Below are 26,909 nucleotides of genomic sequence, written 5' to 3' on the forward strand. Positions count from 1 at the left end.
GAGCTGGGGGTGTTCAACCTGGAGAAGAGGAGGCTGAGGGGAGACCATATTGCCCTCTACAACCACCTGAAAGGAGGGGGTAGAGAGGCAGGGGTCGGTCTCTTCTCCCAAGGAACAGGTGGAAACGGCCTCAAGTTGTGCCAGGGGAGGTTTAGAGTAGATAATAGGAAAAATTTTTACGCTGAAAGCGTTATTTAGCGTCGGAAGAGGCTGCCCCGGGAAGTGGTTGAGGCACCATCCCTGGAGGGATTTAGAAGAGGGTTAGACAGAGCGCTTACAGATATGGTTTAGTGGTGGTTTTTGTCAGGGTGAGGTCGATGGTTGGACTCGACGATCCGAAAAGTCCCTTCCAACCTCGGCAATTCGACGATTCTGTCGCCTTATTTCACTTTGGCCAACGCCTTTGAAAAAAAGCGTCGTTCAGATCCTTGCACGGAGCCCCATGCCCTCAAAACCTCGCCTGACCACGACCCTCAGCATTTCCATGGCGGGGGGAGTCGCGCTGAAATGTCAACTCTTTTCCTCGATAGAGGAAAGCAGGGCTTTGGAGTGATGCTCCGCGTTCCGGGCGAAGAATCTTCGTGACCGTGGCAGAAGGTGAAAGCACACTCAACTGTCCTTTACTGCAAAGACAGGACGTTTAAAGACAGGGTGTTTAACCTCAGGAAGGCAAGAAAGTGAAAAATGGCACCACCTTGGTAGAGAAAGTGGCACCTTTTCTCCCCGCACCTCCGAGCGTATCCGGATAACGGGCTTTTTGGCGGTTAAAGCTGGGCGCAGCGAGTGTCAAGCGCCAAGCAGAGAAGTCTTGAGGCAGCGCCTCCTACGTTAAATTTACAGTTATGGGAGAAGAGGAGAAGTTCCTCGGCCTTGTTTTGGATGGTTTCGTACAGCGCGGGAGGATTCATGCCCAATAAACGTCCCTTCTGTCGTCGGCAGAAAGAGGTTCAAAGGCACCTTGGGAGGTCTTCATTCAGGTGAACGTGTCAGACCCAGTTGTTCAAGGCATGTTGCCCAGAGAGGTGGTAGATGCCCTATTCCCGGAAACATTCAAGGTCGGGTTGGACGGGGCCCTGAGCAACCTGATCGAGCTGAAGGTGTCCCTCATCACTGCAGGGTAGTTGGACTAGATGACCTTCAAAGGTCCCTTCCAACCCAAACTACTCTTCTATGAGTCTACGATCCAGTTGGACGAGGACAGAGACCACACAGGCCCCTCCGGGTGACTTGTTCCAACGCCAGACTCGGCTCCTGGAGAAAAAGTTTTTCCTTATCTCCAAGCTGAACCTCTTCTCCCTCACCTTACGCTCGCTGCTTTTTGCCCTCTCAACACGCACCACGGTTGAGAGCCTGGCTCTGTATTCTCCATCACCTCTTTCTAAGTACTGGCAGGCTACGATGAGGTCCCCCTTGGCCTTCCCTTCTCCAGGCTGGACAAGCCCAGCTCCCTCAGAGTCTTTTCACAGGCCAAGTTCTCCAGCCCCTGCCCATCTTGGGGGCCCTTTGCTAAACCCATCCTGGGTGGGTGACACATTTCCTGTATCGGGGCTCTGAAATCTGGACGCAATAACCTGCGTAGTCCCTTCTCTCCATCTCCTGGCCATGCTCCTGGTGGTACAGCCCAGGACACTGATGGCCTTTCTTGCCACCAAGGCACATGGGTGCCTCCTGTCCAGCTCACTGACAACGAAGACCATTCCCTCAGGTCTGCTATGTCCTGATTTGGGGTCAAGCAAGGCCAACGTTCTGTTCAGTGCGAGAGGCTCTTGCTCACGCTTGTTGCAGTGGCAACCAGGGGCAGCTGACTTGGGTTTTGGTTTTTTTTTAACCCCGTGGACAGGACAGGTGGCCCAAACTGACCAAGGGGGCGTACCATCCCATCTGCCGTGCTCAATATAAAAGTTGAGGGATCAAAGGGATGAGGTTGGCTCTTTTCCACTGGGTTCTGCTCTGAGGGCTTTTTGTCTTTGGCTCTTCTCCAGTGGGCTGTTCTTCAACAGACTGCTCCTTCAATGGACTGCTCCTTCAACGGACTGCTCCTTCAACGGACTGCTCCTTCAACGGGCTGCTCCTTCAATGGGCTGCTCCTTCAATGGGCTGCTCCTTCAATGGACTGCTCCTTCAATGGGCTGCTCCTTCAACGGACTGCTCCTTCAACGGACTGCTCCTTCAATGGACTGGTCCTTCAATGGACTGCTTCTTCAATGGACTGGTCCTTCAACGGACTGCTCCTTCAACGGACTGCTCCTTCAATGGACTGCTCCTTCAACAGACTGCTCCTTCAACGGACTGCTCCTTCAATGGACTGGTCCTTCAACGGACTGCTCCTTCAATGGACTGCTCCTTCAACAGACTGCTCCTTCAACGGACTGCTCCTTCAATGGACTGGTCCTTCAATGGACTGCTTCTTCAATGGACTGCTTCTTCAATGGACTGCTCCTTCAACGGACTGCTCCTTCAATGGACTGGTCCTTCAACAGGCTGCTCCTTCAACGGACTGCTCCTTCAATGGACTTCTCCTTCCATGGACTGCTCCTTCAATGGACTGGTCCTTCAACGGACTGCTCCTTCAGTGGACCGCTCCTTCAATGGACTGCTTCTTCAATGGACTTCTTCAACGGACTTCTTCAACGGACTGCTCCTTCAACGGACTGCTTCTTCAACGGACTTCTTCTTCAACAGACTTCTTCTTCAATGGACTTCTCCTTCAACGGACTGCTCCTTCAACGGCTCTCTCTTCAATGACTGACGTCTGAGGAGGATCCCGTCAGCTCATCTGCCTTTGGCTCCCGGTCAGCATCTTCCGCTTCCCGTTTGTCACTGAGTCCCATCCGGAACTTCCCCAGTGCCTGCCAGCGACATCTCCCTGGGAGCTTGATACTGTTTTGTGTATGTTTGCATATATTGTATCTATTTCATTATTTCCTTTTTTATTTTATTATTAATATTTCTTTAAGTAGCTTCGTTTTTTTTTTTCTTAACTCATAAATCTCTTTATCCCCCTTCTCCCGCTCCTTGGAGCAAGAGGGGGGGGAGAGCATCGGTTGTTTTGTCATTGTCCAACTCGGCCCAAACCGTGCCGTGCTCCCAGCCCAGCAGGCCCCAGCCCGTGCCACTGCCAGGGTTAGTCCCCTTCAGGGGCAAAACCTGGCGTTTGCCCTTTCTGGATTTTGTGCAGTTCCCGCCAGTACATGCTCTCCTCCTCCTTGAACCCTTTCACTGAGTCACGGAGACCTTTTCAGCGAAGACTCAGGCAAAGAAGGCATTGAGACCCTCAGCCCTACCTAAATCACCCTCCGCCTTCAGCAGCAGCCCTGCGTTTTCCTTCTTCAGCCTTGGTCTCTAATGGTGGGATCAACGCTCTTCTTTTTACCCTTGACTCCCCTTGCCACCGGCAGCTGCCTCAAGCTTTCCCAAAGCCATTCCCGCGCAATGGACGCAGTTGTCCTGGATTGAGGTAAAACAGAACCTATTTTCCGTTCAGTAATTTTCCTCGGCAGCTGAGCGTCTTCTGACCGCCTGAACCCCCTGAAACTCCCTGAAAATTAACGGCGTTATTATGGAGCCATCGTTTGCTCTCAGAGAGACGAGCCCTGATGGTAATTTATGCCAAGGAACGGTACGCAGAGAAGATCTTGCTTATACTTATTGCTATAACAGCCAAGGTCAGCTAACCGTGTTATTTGCCCCCTCGGAGGGTTGGAAGCAGGAAAGAGTAGAGGGGTCGCACCTACAGGGAGGAGCAAACGGGGCGCGTGACCCAAAAAACTGGCCACGCAAATAAATTCTTTCTTTTTCTGTCATTCCCTGGCAGACACTTCGTGGCCCCTGTCATTGCCCCGTCCCTGTCCTGGCCCAGCTGCCCCACACACGGTCCCACAACCCTGTTGTGCAGGCACAGCATGCGTGGGGCAGGGTGTGTTTTGGGTGGGGAATGGTCCCCCCCCAGCACGATAGCCAGGAGAGCCCTCGGTGCCCCGTTCCCCCATGGACCTCCTGTTAGGTAACCTCTCCCAGCTTCCAGTCCCTGCCTTGTCCGGGACGTGCCCCACGTGAGGCTTTGTAGAGAGTCCTGCTCTGGCGGGGGGTCTGTTGGGGTTTGGGACACAAGAGAAACCGGGAGGCCTGGTCATTCCCCTGATCACAGAATCATAGAGTCAATCTTCGTGGTTGGAAAGGAGCCTGGTCATTCCCCCGGTCGTAGAATCATAGAGTCAATCTTCATGGTTGGAAAGGAGCCCGGTCATTCCCCTGGTCGTAGAATCATAGAGTCAACCTTCATGGTTGGAAAGGAGCCTTGTCATTCCCCCAGTCATAGAATCATAGAGTCAATCTTCATGGTTGGAAAGGAGCTTGGTCATTCCCCCGGTCGTAGAATCATAGAGTCAGTCTTCATGGTTGGAAAGGAGCCTGGTCATTCCCCCGGTCGTAGAATCATAGAGTCAGTCTTCATGGTTGGAAAGGAGCGTGGTCATTCCCCTGGTCGTAGAATCATAGAGTCAGTCTTCATGGTTGGAAAGGAGCCTGGTCATTCCCCTGGTCGTAGAATCATAGAGTCAATCTTCATGGTTGGAAAGGAGCGTGGTCATTCCCCTGGTCGTAGAATCATAGAGTCAATCTTCATGGTTGGAAAGGAGCCTGGTTATTCCCCCGGTCGTAGAATCATAGAGTCAACCTTCATGGTTGGAAAGGAGCGTGGTCATTCCCCTGGTCGTAGAATCATAGAGTCAATCTTCATGGTTGGAAAGGAGCGTGGTCATTCCCCTGGTCGTAGAATCACAGAGTCAGTCTTCATGGTTGGAAAGGAGCGTGGTCATTCCCCTGGTCGTAGAATCATAGAGTCAACCTTCATGGTTGGAAAGGACCTTTGAGATCATCGAGTCCAACCACACACAGAAAAAAAACCAACCCAAAAAAGCAAAAAAACCCAACAAACCCCTACAACCTCTGTCACTAGAGCATGCCCTGAAGTGCCAATATAGGCACTGAGCCAGCAAGAGGATGGAGACAGCAAGAGACAGAAGTAGCTCATTCACTTTGGCATCGTCCTCTCACAGGCACCTTCTAGCCCAGCCCCGCTCCTCCATCGCTCTCCCCACAACTTCTCTCCAGCCCAGTCCAGTGCAGCAGCCCAGTGTGGGCACGACCCACCGCCGGGCACTGCGGAGTTCTGGGCGCTCAAACCACAGCACCATCCCGTCTGAAGAGCACAGCAGTTCCTGGATGGGCACGGAGGTGGGCCGTCCCCTGCATCAGCCTAGGGCTTGGGGCCAGCCATCACACGAGGAGATGGAGGCCAGCGTCTCCCTGTCCATGCCGAAATAGGTTTCTCTTGGTCATTTATTTCCCCCCGCAAGCTCTGCAGAGCGAGCAGGCTGGGATGCCCGAAAGCCACGGGGAGACAGTCCCAGGCAGATCCCTTCTGAGCAGTCGTCGTCTCCGGCGGAAATGGGCACCCAACTTCTCAAAAGGTTGTCTTAGCTAGGTTCACGACGCTGGCACCCGCAAGACCAGCTCCATCCCGGCATGTGGTTTTTGGAAGGTGCCTTCATCTCCGCAACACCAGTTCTGGCCCAGACTCTACGGCACAGGTGACGTCACATCTCCGAACCCCCACCCATCCCGGCGTGTCCGTCCCCCGCGGGATGGAGACGACCAGGGCAGCTGGGACTCCCTGCGTGAAGAGGAAGGCGTAAGAGCCGGGCTGAGCCTCCAGGTGCAGCCACGGTGAGATCTGGCTGCAAGGAGACCCGCGGGTGGCCTCCGCCTCGAGAGAAACCGTCCCCCATTCCGCGTGCCGACCGCACAGCTCCCGGTTTGCCTCTCCATGCCCCTCCGGCGTCTTCGGAAGGGGCGGCTCCCGACTTCGTGGAACTCCGACCTGCCTCCTGCCCTCCTCGCACGGAAACCCATCCCCACCTTCGCCCACCCTTGCTGCCTTTGTCTGCCCCGCCGTGGGTCAGACCACGCTCGACGGCAGCTTCTGGGGAGCGACGCGGAGGTGAGGTTCAAGGAGGATTTGAAGTGCCGGGGCGGGGAGTTTGCTCGGGGAGCAGCGGGAGGCAGGTTGCAGGGATCCGCCGCGTGTCCAGCAGGAATTAAGGCAGGAGAAAGGGCCCCGTAGAAGAAGCGGCTGTTTCAAGGAGAAAAGCAGCAAGGACGACGACAGCGGGATCCGGGGAGCTGCTGTGCGACAGTGGCCGCCTTCTTCTGGGGGAGACGGAAATGCCCTTCCCTGCCGGAAGGCTGATCTCCTGGAGCCACAGTGGGAAACATTTGGGCTTCTTCGGGGAGATTTCAAGATCCCCTGCCCGCTCCGACCCGACCCGTGTCCCTAAAAATGCCAAGCCAAGAGCCTTTCCCATGTCAGGTCTGGGGTAGGGGACCACACGCCGGAGCCTCCTCTTCTCCTTTGCAATTCACGGGTAGAGGACAAGGTCGCCAGTGCCGTGGGCAGAGGGAAACCTGGATAGCCAGGAGACCCACTCAGGGGGCCGGGGCAGGATTGTCGGGGCAAGCTGTTATTCCCAAACTCGGTGCCAAGAAGAGCCAAGCCTCTGGAGCACCGTTTTCACGGCTTTTTCCTCAAGCCATTCCCGCGAAGCAGTGGCCCAACGGGCCCTGGAGAACCAGGTCTGCCTTCGAAGTTGGCGACGCTCGGAACAGGGCTGGGAGGGCCCTTCCAGGTTCGGTTTATCCGCTCTTCTCCATGTTGACAGCTCCCCGGATAGGACACCCCCGGCGGCACAAGCAGCCCCAGTCCTGTCCTCCCCCGGCACCGCCAACCGCCGGGTTGGGAGCTGGAGCCTGCAAATGAGCCAAGAACCACGCGAGGTCCGCGAACAGGCCCCCGCGAAACCAAACTTCTCGGGAAAACCGCTCTGCAAACCGCTAACTCCATCACACCGGGAATCAATGAAGAGGGACGTAAAGCCGGGGAAGGACTCACCCGGTTTTAGTTTCGAATTAACGGAAAGGAGAGGGTTTTCCTCCTGCGATCCGCCAGATTCTCACCGTGTGGGTGAAAATGCTGGTTCCTCCGCCGCTTCTTGCTTGGACCCTTTCTTTCGCAGAGGCTTCTTCCTCCAACAGTCCTTTTTTTGAGATAAAATGGGCTGGTGGCACCTGATCTACCCAGCGCCGTGTGTAATGCCGGCCACTAAGGGCTATAAAAAGCCCCCAGGGTGGCTTTTGGGATCGAAGCCCTCTCTCGTGCGTTCTCTGCTCCGTTCCCCATCACCCCGGGGCGCTTCTAGACCCACTCACCCCACGGTAAGGGGTGCGTGTTTGCAACGAACGTAATGGGACAAAATAACCCAACCCGCGGTGGGAGCTCCGGGAGTGGCCGTCAAAAGCAGAATCGTCCCCCAACTCAAATGGAGCGGCCAAGTCTTTACAGAGGGTACCGGGACCAAAGAGTTTAGATCGAAGGGGACTGCCGTTAGACACCGACACAATCGGGTTGCGCACAAGAACACCCGGCGTGTGCGGGGAGCACTGACCCCCGAAAGGGCTCTTCACCGTGAGCGACTGCAAATTCGGGCGGGTTGAAGCCAGGCAAAGCAGAGAAATGTGACACGTGAAGCTTCGGAGGGAACTTGACCGTCTCTGGTATTTCGAAAATCCCCAGAAAAAAAAAAAAAAAAAACCAAAACAAAAAACCAAACCAAACAACTTTTCTACCGGAAATTTTTGCGGCGGGAAAAAGACCGCATCCAAGACTTTGCAGAGGATGTTAAAAAAAAAACAAACAAAACGGAACGAGCGGGAAAGGAGCAAGGGCACACTGCCTCGGAGCAGAGGAGACACCGTATATTCTGCTTAAGGGAAGGCGCCCTGATGTTCACAGCGAAGAGATGGGAGCGGAAACGCGCCCGTCTCTCTGCGCGTGGAAATGCTGACCGCCAAAAGTCTCTTTATTCTGCAGAAAGGCAATTCCGCCACCTTAAAGCCAGGGAAACGGCAACGTGATATACCAAGTTTTGGCAGAGATGTGACTGTGCCTCCGATGCGGTAGAAAACCCTAGAAACGGCGAAAAGTTTCAGGCGCCTTCTACTTTTTCTATTTGTTGGCTCCTACCGTTTCATTCCGTCCACAAAAATGAAGTCGTTTTCCTTCGTTAGTCCTCAAGAACGCTGTCGGGGAGATCTTTGGTGTCTCAGGGATGGACGTTGCTCTGGGTCGGGAAGAGGGAGCTCAGCACAGGATCGTGCTGAGAAACGTCTTGGACAATCTCAAGGGTGAAGGGAAGGGAAACGCTTGCCTACGGATGACAGAAATGCTGAAAGATGATGGAGCACGGTTTTAAAAACGACCGTTTCTGCAAAGGACTACCCCAGGGTCTTTTCCTCCGGAAAATATTCCCCCTTCCTGGAGTTTTTCTAATTCCGCTATCGCAGGTGGCTCCGTTGATTTAGGGCAAACGCCCTAATTGTGGGGGAAGAGCATGCGCCTACGGAGATCTCATCCCTTCGTTTTTCTAGGAGAACTGTTCCTGGAGAGCCACTCTGGAGGTTCACCTCGGTAGACATTCTCATCCTCACCGAAGCTGGTGGGCACATAGAATCGTAGAATCTCCAGGGTTGGAAAGGACCTTTGAGATCATCCAGTCCCACCGTACACACACACACACAAAAACAAACAAACAAAAAAGAACCCCAAAACACAAAAAACCCCCGACGACCTACAATCTCTGCCACTAGAGCATGCCCTGAAGTGCCCCATCTAGACGTTTCTTAAACACCTCGAGGGATGGGTTCTCAACCCCCTCTCTGGGCAGGCCGTTCCAGTGCCTGACCGCTCTTTCAGGAAAGGAATTCTTCCTGATATCTAACCTAAACCTCCCCTGCCGCAGCTTCGGACCATTTCCTCTGGTCCTGTCGTTATTCCCCTGGGAGAAGAGGCCAACCCCCACCTCTCTCCACCCTCCTTTCAGGGAGTTGTAGAGGGCAACGAGGTCTCCCCTCAGCCTCCTCTTCTCCAAGCTAAACATGCCCAGCTCCCTCAGCCTCTCCTCATATGCCCTGGTCTCCAGACCCCTCCCCAGCCTGGTCGCTCTCCTCTGGACACGCTCCAGCACCTCAATGTCCCTCTCGTACAGAGGGGCCCAGAACTGAACACAGCACTCGAGGTGAGGCCCCACCAGTGCCCAGTACAGAGGCATCATCCCTTCCCTGCTCCTGCTGGCCACGCTGTTCCTGATACAAGCCAGGATGTTGTTGGCCTTCTTGGCCACCTGGGCACGCTGCTGGCTCGTGTCAAGCTGGCCGTCCACCAGCCCCCCCAGGTCCTTTTCTGCCGGGCAGCTTTCCAGCCGCTCTGCCCCAAGCCCGTAGCGTTGCTTGGGGTTGTTGTGACCGAAAGGCAGGACCCGGCACTTGGCCTTATTAAACCTCCTACAGTTGGCCTTGGCCCATGGATCCAGCCTGTCCAGGTCCCTCTGTAGAGCCTTCCTACCCTCCAGCAGATCAACACTCCCACCCGGTTTGGTGTTGCCTGCGAATTTACCGAGAGTGCGCTCAATCCCCTCATCCACATCATCGATAAAGATATTAAACAAAACCGGCCCCAAAACTGAGCCCTGAGGGACACCACTGGTGACTGGCCACCAAGAAGATTTCACCCCATTAATCCCAACTCTGGGCACAGCCATCCAGCCAGTTTTTAACCCAGCGAAGAGTACACTTGTCTATGCCATGATTCGCCAGCTTCTCCGGGAGAACGCTGCAGGGGATGGTGTCAAAGGCCTTACCAACGTCCAGATGGACAACGTCCACAGCCTTCCCCGCATCCAGAAGGCGGGTGACATGGTCATAGAAAGAGATCAGGTTGGTTAAGCAGGACCTCCCTTTCCTAAACCCCTGCTGGCTGGCCCCGATCCCTTGGCTGCCCTGCACTTGCTGTGAGAGCTCACTCAAGATGATCCTCTCCATGATCTTCCCTGGTACCGAGGTCAGGCTGACAGGCCTGTAGTTCCCCAGATCCTCCTTCCCACCCTTCTTGTAGATGGGCGTCACATTAGCCACCCTCCAGACATCTGGTACCTCCCCTCTTGACCAAGACTGTCGTGCTTTACAAGTGTCTAAGGTCTTAGATTTGAGGTCACCTTCACCCAGGCCAGCAAGGGAACGTGGCGCTAGGGTTTGGTTCGGGGTTGCGTGCATAAATCGAGCCCGTGGCAAAGGCCGGCTGACGCAATTTGAAGCGGTTCGCCTGCCTTGCAGGCTTTGTCGACGGGCAACGCAACACCGCGCGGATGGGCAGGTGTCGGGGCTCAGGGATATCTTTATAACGCGACGCAAACGGGGCCCCGAGTTTTCCATCTCCTTCAAAAAAAAAACAAAAACCAAAACCAGACAAACACCAGGAGCTTCACCGCGAAATTATTTCAACACCCACGTTTTTATTCAGTAAACGGTTCACGCGCCAAAGTTGCACCGAAGAAACTGCCATCAGTGGAGTGAAAATTTGGGCTTCCCAGTTTAAAAATTCGTGTTTCGTTGGAGTTCGTGCTTTCGGTCTCGCCGCGACTCAGATTTGTTGACCTTTATTGCCAAGTTCTTAGCAGCCGCCGCGATTAGCTGTCGTGTCGTTCCTGAAAGCTTCTCCGCGAGCGGAAAAAAAAAAGGATGTACGGAAACAGGGCAATGTTTTTCTGGAAGTGGAAGTTTTTTGCTGAAAATACCCGGCCGGGAGGCGGCTTTTCTTACCCACTTCACTGGAAAACTTTCTGAAATAATGTGTTTTTCCTGACTGCTTTTTGAAGAGCCATTTTGACATCCTTGTTCCTTAGGCTGTAAATCATCGGGTTGAGCAGAGGAGTGAGGATGGTATAAGTGACGGAGATCAACGCGTCCTGATCCGAGGAGTATCTGGAGTCAGGTCTCAGGTAGACGAAGGAGGCAAGCCGTAATGAACAACCACCACTATCAGGTGGGAGCTGCAGGTGGAGAAGGCTTTTTGCCTCCCCGCGGCCGAAGGGATCTGCGAGATGGCCAAGAAAATGAACAGGTACGAAATGAGGATGAGCGCCAGTGGGATCGTCAGGACAGAGACACCCAGCGTGAAGATGATGGCCTCGCTGAGGTTTGTATGAGCGAAGGCTGCACGGAGGAGGGGGGATATGTCGCAGAAGAAATGGTTGAGTCTCCGGGGCGCCTGGAAGGGCAAGGAAAATATCAAGGGGGTAACCACCTGGGCAACCAGCAAGCCGCTGAGAGCAGAAGCAGCCACCAGCCGAGCGCACGCTCTCCAAGTCATGATGCCGTTGTAGTGCAGGGGGTGGCAGACGGCAACGCAGCGGTCGTAGCCCATGGCTGCCAGAAGGAAGGAGTGGGAGCACCCCAAGAAAAGGAAGAAGTACATTTGCACAGCGCAGCCCAGGAAGGAGATGGTTTTTCTCTGCGCTGTCAAATCTACCAGCATTTTGGGGACAATGACAAAGGTGTAGCAAGTCTCGGAAAACGACAAGACGCCAAGGAAAAAGTACATGGGCGTGTGAAGGCTTCGATCGGCACATATGATGACCATGATAGTGGTGTTCATGCTCAGGGTGACCAGGTACAGCGGCAAAAACACCACAAGAAGCAGCTTCTGGAGTTCCGCTAGGCTGGAGAAGCCCAGGAAGACGAAATCCGCGCCCAGGGTTTGGTTGTCGTTCCCCATGGAAAAAAAAGGTTTTCCCCGGACGTCAGGCAGCAAGAAAAAAGAGCAGCCAGGTCACCGAAAGTACAAGGTAGCCTGCTGCTGAGGGGATTCGATTGAGCCTTACTCCCAAAAAACCCTTTCCCGACCTTTTTGGTGTTGGTCGTCCTCCTCCTCCTCCTCTGATGACGACGACGACGACGACGGTGTGCGTTGGCTGGGGACGCGCCAACGGCTGGCCGGGGGGCTGCAGGCAGCGAGGCGGGGAGCTGTGACGGCGCGGCGGCTGGAGCTCAGCTGGGAAGCGCCGTCCCCCTTCGGCCGCGTCCCCTTTCTCCTCTTCACGGCGGAGAAAGCGGCGTCACCCACCTTGCGCGCGAGCAGGCTGCGGGCGACCACCGCAAGGGCAGGGAAGTTCCAGCCTGGAGACGGAGGAGGAGGCAGAGGAGGGGGAGGAGGGTCCGCAAAGGCTTTGCCGCTGCTGGTGCCGCGGTTGTCCCCAAGAAGAGGCGTGCGGGGAAGGGTCTCGGCTCTCCCTAGGAAGGAGGGAACCGTTTGCCCCCGGGGGCAGTGACGGACACGGCCGGCGCCTCTCCTTCCCCACGACGCGAAGGAGCCTCGCGCGACCGAGACTTCAATCTTCTTCCTTCAGCAAGGGTTAACGCGCGCCAGGACGGCAAGGCTGTGTGCTGGCTCCCGTGACAAAGACCTCTCCCTCTCCTCCCCTCCGGTCCCCAGCACCGGAAAATGATGCGGAAAGGAAATTTCTGGAGCCAAGGGGAAAAAAAAAGGAGCCGGAAACCATACCTGCGCCGGCCAGAAGAATATTCAGGTCTGGAACAGGCTTCCAGCCCTTTGTTGTACTTATGGCCGGAGGCATCATCAACCTCCCCAACGGACCCAGCCCTCCGGTCCCTTTGGGCGGGGGGACAGCGGGTACCAGCTCTTACGGAGAGGGTGGTGCGTGTTCGTTAAGGACTTGCCTCCTCCACGCCCCGGCGGCAGGCCTCATTAATTGGTTGCAATGGACATAATTATAAGCTGGTCTGTTTCTCTTAGGCAACCAAAACCACCACCGGCGATTCTCGGGAACGGACGCGTGCGGAATTCAAGACTCGAGGATTTTTTTTTTCCCCCCCCCGGAGCAATGGCAAGGATCAATCCGGCGCTTTTAGTTATTTCTTCCTTGCGGTGACTGAGCGAAAAGAAAAAAAAAAAACAAAACTCTCTCTCTTCCTGTCCTGATACCATTTCCCGCGGCAGACAAATCATAGAATCGTAGAACCGTAGGGTTGGAAGGGCCCTCTGGAGATCATCTCCTCCAACCCCCTCCAGAGCAGGGTCACCCAGAGCAGGCGGCACAGGAACGCGTCCGGGCGGGTTTGGGATGTCTCCACAGACGGAGACTCCCCCACCTCTCTGGGCAGCCTGTGCCAGGGCTCTGCCACCCGCAGAGTCAAGAAGTTCCTCCTCCTGTTTAGGTGGAACTTCCCATGCTCACGTTTGTGCCCGTTACCCCTTGTCCTGTCCCCGGGCACCACTGAGAAGAGCCTGGCCCCATCCTCCTCACACCCACCCTTTAAGATCCCCCCTCAGCCGTCTTTTTTCCAGACAAAAAGCCCCAAATCCCTCGGCCTTTCTTCAGCAGAGAGACGTTCCCGTCCCCTCAGCATCTCGGTAGCCCTTTGCTGTCCCCTCTCCAGCAGCTCCCTGTCCCTCTTGACCCGGGGAGCCCAGAACTGGACCCACAACTCCAGCTGCGGCCTCCCCAGGGCAGAGCAGAGGGGGAGGATGACCTCCCTCCACCTGCCGGCCACGCTCTTCTTCATGCCCCCCACGATGCCACTGGCCTTCTTGGCCACCAGGGCCCATGGCTGCCTCATGGCCGTCCCGTCGGCCCCCAGCACTCCCAGGTCTCTCCCCACCGAGCTGCTCTCCAGCAGGTCACCCCCAACCTGTCCTGCTGCGGGGGGTTATTCCTCCCCGGGGGCAGCACCCTGCGCTTGCCCCTCTTGAATTCCAGAAGGTTCCTCTTTGCCCAACTCTCCAGCCTGGCCAGGTCATGGTCATCCTGAGCCAGCAAATGCCTTCTGAACGTCGGGAAATTGTCTCCACCAACGGTAGCGCGATTTGAGAGGATCCGCACCTTACATGGCAGTGCTGTGCCCTACGTGCCGCTTTGAAGGACGTGGGTGGCATCCTGCCTACGTGACAATGTCGGTCAAGGGGCCAGGTCAGGAGGTCTCCGGAAAACCTTCCTGCTCCCAGCAGCGTCGGATACGCAGTTAGAGCCAGTGGTTCGGGACACGATCCAAGCTGGGACTTGAAAACTTCCAAGAATGGCCACCAGATTATAGGTCTTTGTAGCCATTTCTTGCGTCGGACCGTCCTCGTGAGGAAAAAGATTTCCCTTATCTCCTGTGTGAAGTTTTCTTATGGAAATCTCTTGTCCTCCCGCCACGCGCCGCTGGTGGTGAGGAGATGGGGAAAGGAAAAAAAAATTCCTCTTCTCCATCCCCCCGTACCAAAAAGGAGCTCCGGAAAGGTTCCGTTAGTAGAGCAGACGATAACTGTGCCTCGGGGTTTCAGTTGGTGGCCATTCCCTAAAACAGGAAGCTTCCTGGAAGCTCCAACCCTTTGGACAAGGTGATTTTCTTCCGTTTCCCGGTTAAGTTTCCCGTCCAACCGCCTCGCCTACGAAACACGTCTGAATTATTTCCAGCGCGAACAAGGACGAAAAGCGACCGATCCCAGCGAAGATCCTCTTGCCAAATTGGCAGATGCCCCAAAACTCGGGCAGAGGGGTGTGGAATAATTACTAAAACGGCCCAAAATACAAAAGCACAGCATTACGGAAAAGTATAAAAAAATCAAGAGGCCGGAGCTGGCACGCAAAAAAAAAAACGCGACGCCTGCGGTTCCCTGTACGACGCTTGCGAAGCTGCATGAGATCCGGGATGGAAGATAATTCTTCCGTGGCCTTGTCTTATGCAGGTACAGGGAGGGGATGGTCCCACGAAGCAGATGAACGGCCAATGAGCTGCCTGCCCGCTACCCTCAGCCAACATTTCGTCACGTTTTGATGAAAATGCTGTCCTTTGGGCGAACTTTGCTCCTTGTAATGTCGTTACGACACCAAAATGCACCTCCGTCCCCAAGGCTGCCCGCCTCCAAGGTGCGGCCACTCCTCCTTGAGTCTGCGCCCTGAATTTCTCCTAAAATAGACCTTTAAATGTGAAGGGAGAGTATTTCACACCGATCGTAATAAAAGCACGCATGACTAAAGTCACTCAAAGTCTGCCTCAAAGGTTGAAAATAGTATAAAAATAGCCCGAAAGAGGGGGGATATCAAGGAAGACGCCACTGCGAAGAACTCCGTCGCTGGCTCCCGGGATCAGTCACCGGGCTGAGCCTTTCTTCCCCCCGACCCCACTCCGTAGGGACACCAAAACCGCTTGGCTCCTTTTCACGCACCGGAAATTTGGCGTTAAGTCGGCAGGATCGCCGCGGAGAAAAACCGCCGCCAAAACACGACGGCGCCCCCTTTCCCAGGCTGGGAAGGAGGAGGGGGCCCAAAAAATTTCGGAAGGGCGAAGAGAAAGCGGTGGAACGCGTTGAAGGGCGTCGGGCTTCACAGAAGCTCAGAGCGGGGGAAAGGCAAAGGTGTGATGTGTGGCGTGTTAGGCGCATCTTCGTCCCAAGAAGCTTGGGAAACCCCTGCTCCTAATCCGATTTCTGCTGCAGAACGCGCAACTCTGGAATCGGAGAATGAGGCGCGGAAGTCATCTCGTTGGGCTTTTCAGAAGGAGGCGGGAGGAAAATGAAGAACTCGATAAGCTTGCGAGTGAGAGTGAGCGTTTAGGAAAGCGGAACTCTCGACGCGGGAGTGAAAAATCCCCGACTTACTTAAAGGTGAAAAATCTCCAAGTTGAAATGTGATGGGGAAGGGTGACTGGGCTCTTAGACAAAACGCAGCCCTCGACCCAGGTCCAACAAATTCGGAAGTTAATGTGTTCTCCAAAATCCGGAACCCAGAGCGGAGATTTTTGGTCTCATAGTGAGGATGAGGAAGAAGACGAGGAGGAAAGGACGTCTCCCGTGAAAGCCCGAGTCTTTCCTTTACGAGCTCCGATTAAAACCCAAACCGCAGTTGATGAGGGTGGTGACGAAGTCCACGCCACGGCACGTACTGTTGCGCCGGCGCCAAGAGAGTTGGCGAAAATAAGGGAAAAATATTCGAGGCGGCCAGAAGAATTGGCTGTTGAGTTTCTTCTGAAGGAGGAGATAGAATTATGTTGAGTGAGGAAGAAGCGGGAGACTCTTGGGGACCAGGAGTGGGTTTTTTAACTACGACGGACGGGGATCATAATTATTCCCTGACCGCTCACGCAGCCTTTTGGGCAGGTGGTACGGATCCGCGAGAGAGGGGGGAGCCGTTCGAGATTAGAGCTATGGGCTGCTCTGATCCGTTCGCGGCTGGACATGTATGACCAAGAGGAATTTCGGAAATCCCCCGTCGATAAGCCCCAATCGATGAGCCCCTCTCGTCCGTGGTCTTCCCGATTGCCTGAAACCCTTCGTTGACCGCACTCAAGATGGCATACGAGAGGCTCGGGATGATCCTGGGCAGGGTCCGGCGTCGCTACGTGGCCCACCCGGAATGAATACGTACAGGAGATAGAGCAGTACGGGCGCCGAACGGGCTGGGCCGGCCTAACTGGCAAAAAACCCTCCGAACGTCCCCGAAAGGTTCGCCAAGTCCGAACTCACACTCAAAACCTTACATCGGACGGAAGGTTTAAGCCTGATGAGGACCGGAACGAGTTGTGGTGTAAAGTCTTACAACTAGGGGGTGTCCCTGTTCTTGCACGGTGTCCCTGTGGGAGATCTCCGTACGCTGGTCCAACCTCTAACTAGAAAGAATAAATTCGGCCGGGGAAAAAAGCCTAACGAGAGAATCCCCAAACCGTGAGAAAATCGTGCCTTCCGCACCGGAGCGTAACTCGATCGGGTTTGTCAAAGCCAAAGTCAATCAAAAAACTCTTATCCCCGGGGAGGGCAGTGAGCCGCCCTGCCCGGCGCGTACCAGCGATTCAACGGCTCTCCCATAAAGACTCCGAACCTGTTATCGTCATTCCTGTCGGACCCCGGAAGATGTCGGTAAAATTTATTATCGTTGCCGGAGCCCAAACGTCCGCCGTCGCTAACGAAAAGGCACAACTTCTCGGGGGCGTAAATCTTCACAGGAACTGACGGTGTGGTAAAAACATGCCCCGCCGCGAAAAAAAATTAACCTCCGGTTGCCGGGAGAGCAGCGAATGACGAGGGGTGGGGGTGGGGGGGGAAGGGGGAGGGGGTGCCTCGCGTACTGACCTCCTGGGATTTGACGCGCCGCGGAAATTTCCAGATGGGGCTGCGGGGGGCGTTTCGCAGGACGCGAAAAGGGATTAGGCACGGTGAAATCGGGTCTACGGGAAACTTCCGTACTTTCGGCTCCCTCTAAAATCGCCGACGTCCGGCAGCGTCCCCTGCCCGCGGCTGCACTGGGCGGGAGGCGGACGGGGCGGTGTCGGATTTAGAAAAAAGAGACATCGTTAAGAGGACTCACTGGCTTCATAATTCACCCGTGTGGCCCGTAAAGAAACCAACCGGGCAACGGCCCTTCGCGGTAGATTACGGCAAGTCAAACGCCGACGCTGCACCCCCCCCCCCGACCGCCGCGGTTCCAAAGATCGCGGCAGTTGTGACAACGATACAAGGAGCCGCCCATCCTCGGGTGGCTGCCTGAGATGTTAAAAGAGATGGTTTTTTGGTTTTTTTGCCGGGGGGGGGATTCCCCTCCTCGAGCAGGACAAAGCGCGGTTCGCGTTGACACGGAGAGGAGCCCAACGGGCCTTTCACCGACCTCCGCGAGGACACGAACGCTCCCCCCCGGCTATTGCTCCCACCGCTTGAGCCGAAGTGCTGCCCGAGATTCCCGTTTCACGGTGTCCCGAGGTATCGACGCCACCCCAAGAAGGGGGAGAAAACCAAGAAAGCGTTAAAGACGTGATGGAAAACATCCGAAGGACGTTACTGGCTTCGGGATTGGAAATCCCAGACTCCAAGCGTCGGGGACCCGAAAGGGGAAGTTAAATTCCTGGGGGCCTGGTGGCTTAAAGGAGCCGCTTCCGTCCCTCAGGATACCCTGGAAAAATTAGAGCGTGGACAGAATCCATCCAGCGCGAAGGAGTTCCAGCAAGTTCTGGGAATTTTAGGTTATCGGCGTAAATGCATCCCTGGCTTCCCCATCGTCGCTCGCCCCCTTTATAGTTTGCTTAAAAAGGGTAGATCCTGGGAATGGACCGAACGACACACTAATGCTCCGGAATTGCTAACGAAGGAGCTAAGCTTCTTCCAACAGCTTGATCCCATACATCCAACCGCCCCCGTCCATGTAGAATTGGGGCTTCGGTGAACATGGTTCTCCTTGTAACTTACGGCAGAAGGGACCAGCAGGACCGGAGAGCCCATTAGAATTTGGCTCTCGCTCCTTTAACGCCGCCGCGAACGGATATTCAGACCTTGAGAAGGGTTTGCTGTCCCTAGCGGGAGCGTTGCAAGCAGAACCCGACGGTTTGGGGACCTTTCTGCCTCCTAGACGTGATCCGTAAAGGGACAGCACCACCAGCTGGCGCGGCCCAGAAACCCACGGTTGGAAAGCAGCGTGCTTATTTAGAAGGCGTTAATGAAATCGTGCCGATCTCTGAAGGTGGTGTTAGAGTATCCAAGCTCCGGAAGGACAGAGACGGTGCCCTACTGTTCCGATCCCCACCAAACGGACCATCTCCAATCCAAGAAGCACCTCCGGCGCTTAAACGCGACCGGACTGATCGTGGCGAATTGGGCATCGCTCAGAATTTAAACCCAGCCGCACCCGGCCTCCCGCCTCGGTGAGGAGCGTTAGAACGCAAGAGGGTTTATTTTCTGCCCAAACCGCTTCGTCCCTTTCACGCAACACGTCATCATCGATGTCATCGCTCATGGCGGTGTCATTGACGTCGGCGTTGACGTCGTCATCGTCGATGGTGTTGTCGTCATTGTCGTCATCGAGGACGTCGTCGTCGACATTGTCGTCGTCAACATCGACATCATCATCGCCGCCGTCATCGTCTTGGTCGTCGAAGTCATCGTCGTTGACGTCACTGTCGACGTTGCTGTCGTGGTTGTCGTTCGCGGCGTCATCGTCGACGTCGACATCGGCGTCATCGGCGGTGGCGGCGTCATCTTTGTCTTCTCTGTTGTTGTCGTTGTCATTAACGTCGTTGTCATGGACATTGTCATCGTCGACGCCATCATTGTTTCCGTCATTAACAACGTTGTCGTCGACTTCGTCGTGGTCGTCGACGTCGTCGTGGTCATTGTCGAACGGAGAATGGGGAAGTTGCGCGTGTACCTCAAGGGAATTTAATCCCGGGTGAGAACACGCAATCCTGAGTCTGCTCTAACGCATGAGATTCTGCAATTAGGAACTAAATCGACGTAACGAGCTTTTGTGTGCATATATATATCAAAAAAAAATTATATATATATATATACGCGCATATCTGTATGTGTATATATTTGGGGGCTAAGAAGTATTAGTGATCTGAGCACGATGCAAATGGCATGGAATAAGGGGTGGACTGGTCTTGGTCGGGGGTGAAGAAGAGCCAACGTTCTGCTCAGTGCGAGAGGCTCTTGCTGGCGCTTGTTGCAGTGGCAACCAGGGGCAGCTGACTTGGGGTTTGGGGTTTTTTTTTTAACCCCGTGGACGGGACAGGTGGCCCAAACTGACCGAGGGGGTGTTCCATCCCATCTGCCGTGCTCGGTCTAAAAGTTGAGGGATCGAAGGGATGAGGTTGGCCCTTTTCCACTGGGTTCTGCTCTGAGGGCTCTGTCTTTGGCTCTTCTCCAGTGGGCTCTTCTTCAACGAACTGCTCCTTCAATGGACTGCTCCTTCTACGGACTGCTCCTTCAACGCATTGCTCCTTCAATGGACTTCTTCTTCAACAGACTTCTCCTTCAACGGACTTTTTCTTCAACGGACTGCTCCTTCAACAGACTTCTCCTTCAACGGACTTCTCCTTCAACGGACTTCTCCTTCAACGGACTTTTTCTTCAATGGACTGCTTTTTCAACGGACTTCTTCTTCAACAGACTCCTTCAACGGACTGCTCCTTCAACGGACTGCTCCTTCAATGGACTGCTTCTTCAACGCATTGCTCCTTCAACGGACTTCTTCTTCAACAGACTTCTTCTTCAACGGACTTTTTCTTCAACGGACATTTTCTTCAACAGACTTCTCCTTCAACGGACTTCTCCTTCAACGGACTTCTCCTTCAACGGACTTTTTCTTCAATGGACTGCTTCTTCAACGGACTTCTTCAACAGACTCCTTCAACGGACTTCTCCTTCAACGGACTGCTCCTTCAATGGACTGCTTCTTCAACGCATTGCTCCTTCAATGGACTTCGTCTTCAACAGACTTCTTCTTCAACGGACTTTTTCTTCAACGGACATTTTCTTCAACAGACTTCTCCTTCAACGGACTTCTCCTTCAACGGACTTCTCCTTCAACGGACTTTTTCTTCAACGGACTGCTTCTTCAACGGACTCCTTCAACGGACTGCTCCTTCAACGGACTGCTTCTTCAACGCATTGCTCCTTCAATGGACTTCGTCTTCAACAGACTTCTTCTTCAACGGACTTTTTCTTCAACGGACTGCTCCTTCAACAGACTGCTTCTTCAATGGACTGCTCCTTCAACGGGCTTCTCCTTCAATGGACTGCTCCTTCAACAGCTCTCTCTTCAAAGACTATCTGAGGAGGATCCCGTCAGCTCATCTGCCTTTGGCTCCCGGTCAGTGTCTTCCGCTTCCCATTTCTCACGAGTCCCATCCGGAACTTCCCCAGTGCCTGCCAGCGACATCTTCATTGGAACTCGATGCGGTTTTCTATACGGGTAAAATAGAAGGACGGGGAGGAGGTCGGCAAATGGACTCCACCACACTCCCCCAAACCCGCCAGGGGAAGCGTTACGTGCTTACCGTGGTGGAAGGAAGCACCGGGCGGTCGGAAACCAACGCCGTGTGCCTGCGCCACTGCCCGGAATACCGTCCCGGGCCTTGAAAGCCAAGTCTTGCGGCGCGGTGATACTCCAGAAAGAATCCAGTCAGACAACGGGACTCATTTCAAAAATAATCTTAGAAGCGCTTGGGCGAAAGAAGGTGGCACCGAGCGGGTACGTCACATCCCCCGTCACGCCACCAGCCTCCGGGAAAGTCGGGCGAGGACGACGGGTTGTTCCCGCCGATCGTTCTCGGAAAAAAACCGTACGTCCCGTAGGCGCCCCCGGAGCCGCAAGTGGAGGCCGCCGCGGAACGTCGCGACGACCAGCCGGAAGTGGATCGGGCCGCCGAGATTTTAATTTTTTTTTAATTTTTTTATTTTTTTTTTTTTTTTTCCGGATGGATTCCCACCGGGACGTAAAGGGGAAGCTTTTTTCCAGGCGGGCGGGCAGGGGGGGGGCCCCGTGAGGCGTCAGGCCGTGGAGGATGGGGGGAGACGGGGCTAAAACGGGCCCGTGAGCGATGGGGGGGGCGCGGATTCAACCCGCGGACTGCGAAACGCGCCTGCGGCCCTGCCCCCCCCCCCCAAAAAAACAGCACCCAAACCCCCCAAAAGAGCACCCGGACTCCCTCCCCCCCCCAAAATGGCCCCCAGACCCCCCCAAAAGAGCACCCGGACCCCCTCCCCCCCCCCAAAATGGCCCCCAGACCCCCCAAAAGAGCACCCAGACACCCCCCCCTCCTCAAAGGCCCCCACCCCCCTAAGAACCACAGTGCCCCCCACCCCCAATGGCCCCCAGACCCCCCCAAAAGAGCACCCAGACCCCCCTTTGTCAAAGGCCCCCCCCCAATGGCCCCAGACCCCCCCAAAAGAGCACCAAGACCCCCCCCTTGTCAAAGCCCCCCCCCCAAAAGGCCCCAGACCCCAAAAAAGAGCACCCAGACACCCCCCCCCCCACAATGGCCCCCACTCCCCTAAGGAGCACGGTCCCCCCCACCCCAAAATGGCCCCCAGACCCCCCCACCCCCATAATGGCCCCAGACGCCCCCAAAAGACCACTGAGACCCCCCCTTGTCAAGTTACCCCCCCAAATGGCCCCCAGACCCCCCCAAAAGAGCACCCAGACACCCCCCTTGTCAAAGCCTCCCCCCCAAAAAGGCCCCCAGACCCCCCCCCAAAAGACCACCGAGATACCCCCCCCCCCAAAGGCCCCCACTCCCCTAAGGAGCACGTGCCCCTCCCCCCAAAATGGCCCCCAGACCCCCCGAAAAGAGCACCGAGACCCCCCCTTATCAAAGCCCCCCCCAAATGGCCCCCAGACCCACAAAAAAGAGCACCCAGACACCCCCCCCACACACAATGGCCCCCACTCCCCTAAGGAGCACGGTCCCCCCCACCCCAAAATGGCCCCCCAGACCCCCCCCAAAAGAGCACCCAGACCCCCCCCACCCCCAAAATGGCCCCCAGACCCCCCCAAAAGACCACTGAGACCCCCCCTTGTCAAAGTACCCCCCCAAATGGCCCCCAGACCCCCCAAAAGAGCACCCAGACACCCCCCTTGTCAAAGCCTCCCCCCCCTAAAGGCCCGCAGACCCCCCCCCCAAAAGACACCGAGATACCCCCCCCCCAAAGGCCCCCACTCCCCTAAGGAGCACGGTCCCCCCCACCACAAAATGGCCCCCAGACCCCCCCAAAAGAGCACCCAGACCCCCCCCTTGTCAAAGCTCCCCCCAAATGGCCCCCAGACCCCCAAAAGAGCACCCAGACACCCCCACCCCCAAAGGCCCCCACTCCCCTAAGGAGCACGGTGCCCCCCCCCCAAAAATGGCCCCCCAGACCCCCCCCAAAAAAAGCACCCAGACATCCCCCACTTAAGGGCCCCCCCCCCCCAATTTTTTTTCTGGTTTTGTTTTTGTTTTTTTTTTTTTTTTAAACCATTTTTATTTAAAAAAAAAACCCCAAACCCAAAAACAAGCCAGGCCCGGGGAAGGGGGGAGGGGCAGAGACCAACGATTGGGGGGGGGTTATGGGGGGGGGGGGGGAGGGGGGGGGAGGGCAGACACACCCCCCTCTCGTGGCAAAAAAAAAAAAAGGGGTGGGGGGGGCACCCCAATTTGGGGAAAAAAGGGGGGGGGGGCACAGGCTGGGGCAGGTTAAAACGTCTCCGGGCAGCGACCCCCCCCCCCTCCCCCCCCCCCCAAAAACCCGCCCCCCCCCCCGTCCCCTCGCGATAAAATCCCCCCCCCCCCGAGAAAGGGGGGGGGGGAGGGGGGGGCACCCCTTTTTAAAGGTTGCAAAGAGGGTGACGACCCCCCCCCCAAAAAAAGGGAGCACCCTCCTCCAAAAGTGGGTGCCCCCCCCCCAAAATACCCCCCCCCCCACAAAAAGAGGGTGCCCCCCTCCCCCCCCAGGAGAAGGGCGAACCCCCCCCCCCCAAAAGAGATGACACCCCTCCCCCCCCCCCAAAAAGAGGGGTGGACCCCCCCCCCCGAAATGGGGGTGCGGGCCCCCCCCCAACCCGCAAAACAGAGGTGGGGGCGCCCCCCCCCCCCCGCCCCCAATGACAGACGACCCCTCCAAAACGGGGGGGGGGGGGAGAGGAGAGGAGGAGGGAAACCCCCCCCCCAAAAAAGAGGGGGGATCCCCCCAAAAATATAGGCGCCCCCCCCCGTGTCTAAAAGAGGTGACCCCCCCCCACCCCAAAAAGAGTCGGTGGCCTCTCAAAAGCGGGGGGGGGTGGGGGGGGGGTGAGCCCCCCCAAAATAGGGGTGGAGGTGGATCCCTGACCCCCACCCCCCCCAGGAGAGCCCCTCCCCCAAAAAAGGGTGTCCCCCCCCAAAAAAGAGGGTGCCCCCCCCAAAAAAAGAGGAGCGGGGACACCCCCCCCATCCCCCCCAAAGAGAAGCCACCCCCCCACCCCCCCAGGACAGCCCCCCCCCCGCCCAAAAAAAGGGTGTTCCCCCCAAAAAAGAGGGTGCCCCCCCCCAAAAGAGGAGCGGACCCCCCCCCAAAAGGGGGGGGGTGGCACTTCCCCCAAGAGAGCTGCCACCCCCCTCCCCCCCCCCCAAAAAAAAGGGCCCCCCCACCCCCCCCTCCAGAGAGCTGAAACCGCCCCCCCCCTTTCAAAAAAAGAGAGGTGCCCCCCCAAAAGAGGGTGCCCCCCCCTCAAAAGAGGGCGCCCCTCTCAAATGAGGGTGCCCCCCCCACAAGAGGGTGCCCCCCCCTCAAAAGAGGGTGCCCCTCTCAAATGAGGGTGCCCCCCCCTCAAAAGAGGGTGCCCCCCCCAAGAGGGTGCCCCCCCCACAAGAGGGTGCCACCCCCCCAACAGGGTGCCCCCCCCAAAGAGGGTGCCCCCCCCTCAAAAGAGGGGTGCCCCCCCACAAGAGGTGCCCCCCCCCACAAGAGGGTGCCCCCCCCCCCCGCCAAAGTCTCCTCATCTCGGTGCCTCCTGCAACCCTCTCCCCAAATTTAGGGGGAGGGGAGCCCTTCCCGGATACCGGGGTGCCCCCAAATTTTGGAGGGGGGGGGTGTGGGGGGTGGGTTGTTTTTTTTTTGGGGGGGGGGGGGGGGGGTGGTCAGGCGGGGAAGGGCTCCGGGGGGGGCTCCTCCTCCTGGAAGTGGCTGCGCTGCAGCAGCCTTGACGTGGTACTCGTAGATCTTGAGCGCGGGGCCCAGGCGGATGGAGAGCCCCGTCAGCACGTCCGAGCGCTGCATCAGCAGCAGGGACTTCCCGTCGATCTCCTGGGGGGGGGGGGGGGCGGGGGGGGGACACCCCCGAAAAAAAAATATAAGGGGGCACCCATGGGTGGAGGGGGGAACCCACCCCGGGGTGGCCCGAGGGGATGGAGGAGGGTGGGATGGGGATGGAGGTGGCCATAGAGGGCTCTTGGGGACACTCAGAGGGGACGGGGGGAAGACCCCTGGGGGGGGGAAACCCTGGGGGGGGCACCCATGGGTGGGGGGGGTACCCATGGCGGGAGGGGGCACCCATAGGTGGGGGGGGAACCCACCCGGGGTGGCCCGAGGGGATGGAGGAGGGTGGATGGGGCTGGAGTGGCCATGGAGGGCTCTCGGGGACACTCACAGGGATGGAGAAAGACCCCTGGAAGTGAGGGACACTCATGGGGGGGGCACCCATAGGTGGGGGGGGCACCCATGGGTGGGGGGGCACCCATAATTGGGAGGAAACCCACCCCGGGGTGGCCCGAGGCAGCAGTGGAGGGTGGGATGGGGCTGGAGGTGGCCATAGAGGGCTCTTGGGGACACTCAGAGGGACGGGGGAAGACCCCTGGGGGGGGGAAACCTGGGGGGGCACCCATGGGTGGGGGGGTACCCATGGTGGGGGGGGGAACCCATAGGTGGGGGGGAACCCACCCCGGGGTGGCCCGAGGGGGCAGTGGAGGGTGGGATGGGGCTGGAGGTGGCCATGGAGGGCTCTTGGGGACACTCAGAGGGATGGGGGAACACCCCTGGGGGGTGGGAACCCTGGGGGGGGGGCACCCATGGGTGGGGGGGGACCCATGGTGGGGGGGCACCCATAATTGGGGGGGAATCCACCCCGGGGTGGCCCGAGGGGATGGAGGAGGGTGGGATGGGGCTGGAGGTGGCCGTGGAGGGCTCTTGGGGACACTCAGAGGGATGGGGAGACCCCTTGAGGGGGGGGGGGGGGGGGGATGTTGGTGGCCCTGGGGGGGGGGGGAGGTGACAATTTTGGGGGGGGGGGGGGAGGTGACAGGGGGGGCCAGACCTGCTCCTGGAAGGCGGTGGCCTGCTCGGGGAACCGGCCCTCGGTGAAATAATCCACCACGTCCCGCACCGACCACTCCACGGGGTCCCGTCACCTTCCGCCCGGCCCTGGGGACAAGGAGGAGGGGGGGGGGGGGGACAGGGGGGGGGACGGTGTCACCCTTGTGTGTGTGGGGGGGGACATGTTGGAGGGGGGGGGGACACACATGGGGACACACTCACGCGCAGGCGAAAGGGGCTCCGTCGGCGGCTTGGGGACCCGGCCGGCCCGGGGACAGGGGGGACCGAGGGCTCGGAGCCCGCCAGGGCGGGGGACACTGAGGGGGGGGGGGGACACGGAGGGGGGGGGGACACGGAGGGGGGGGGGGGCAAACTTAGCTGGACCCCCCCCGACCCCCCCCTGACTCCCCCCAGGCCCCAAAAGTGACCCTTCCCCCGGGGCTCTGAACACCCCCAAACTGCTCCCCCCCCCCCCCGCAGCCCTGACCCCCCCCAAAGTGTCCCCCAAACTGCCCCCCCCGGCCCTGACCCCCACAAGTGCCCCCCCCACAACCCCAAACTGCCCCCCCCCCACAGCCCTGACCCCCCCCAAGTGTCCCCCCAAACTGCCCCCCCACGGCCCTGACACCCCCCAGCACCCCCCAAACTGTCCCCCCAGGTCCTGACCCCCCCCAAGTGTCCCCCTCAAACTACCCCCCCCCCCATAGCCCTGACCCCCCCCCCCCAAGTGCCCCCCCCAGCACTGCCCCCCCGGCCTGACCCCCCCCAGCACCCCCAAACTGCCCCCCCCACAGCCCTGACCCACCCCCAGCACCCCCAAACTGTCCCCCCAGGGTCCTGACCCCCCCAAAGTGTCCCCCCAAACTGCCCCCCCCCATAGCCCTGACCCCCCCAAGTGTCCCCCTCAAACTGCCCCCCCCACAGCCCTGACCCCCCCCCAAGTGTCCCCCTCAAACTGGCCCCCCACAGCCCTGACCCCCCCAAGTGCCCCCCCCAACACCCCCAAACTGTCCCCCCCAGCCCTGACCCCCCCCAATGCCCCCCCAACTGCCCCCCTCAGCACTCTGACTCTGCCAAATGCCCCCCCCAAAACTGCCCCCCCAGCCCTGACCCCCCCAAGTGCCCCCCCAGCACCCCCAAACTGCCCCCCCCAGCACTCTGACCCCCCAAGTGTCCCCCCAAACTGCCCCCCCTGGCACTGACCCCCCCCAAGTGTCCCCCCAAACTGCCCCCCCGGCCCTGACCCCCCCCAAGGGCCCCCCCAGCACCCCCAAACTGCCCCCCCCAAGTGTCCCCCCCAAACTGCCCCCCCCGGCCCTGACCCCCCCCAAGGGCCCCCCCCCAGCACCCCCAAACTGACCCCCCCCCAAGTGTCCCCCAAACTGCCCGCCCCCAGCCCTGACCCCCCTAAGTGCCCCCCCCCAGCACC

The 26,909-nt window shown here is 57.8% G+C and overlaps 2 protein-coding genes across 2 annotated transcripts; both read right to left on the reverse strand.

Moving 5' to 3' along the window:
• Positions 1-10,391: 10,391 nt before the first annotated feature.
• LOC134508002 (olfactory receptor 10K2-like) lies at positions 10,392-18,722 on the reverse strand. Its single transcript, XM_063319015.1, is given in 4 exon segments — positions 10,392-10,906; positions 10,909-12,839; positions 17,018-17,182; positions 17,593-18,722. Coding segments are annotated over 2 exon segments (948 nt in total). The 5' UTR covers positions 11,666-12,839; positions 17,018-17,182; positions 17,593-18,722; the 3' UTR covers positions 10,392-10,715.
• A 5,471-nt stretch (positions 18,723-24,193) lies between these two features.
• Positions 24,194-25,571, reverse strand: LOC134507957 (sterile alpha motif domain-containing protein 1-like; the record flags this gene model as incomplete). Its single annotated transcript, XM_063318947.1, has 2 exons — positions 24,194-24,475; positions 25,482-25,571. Coding segments are annotated over 2 exons (363 nt in total), but the record flags the coding sequence as incomplete, so codon positions are not given.
• Between the last annotated feature and the right edge of the window lie 1,338 nt (positions 25,572-26,909).

This window comes from Chroicocephalus ridibundus, chromosome 29, assembly GCF_963924245.1.
Source record: "Chroicocephalus ridibundus chromosome 29, bChrRid1.1, whole genome shotgun sequence".
In the NCBI taxonomy this organism is placed as follows: domain Eukaryota; kingdom Metazoa; phylum Chordata; class Aves; order Charadriiformes; family Laridae; genus Chroicocephalus; species Chroicocephalus ridibundus.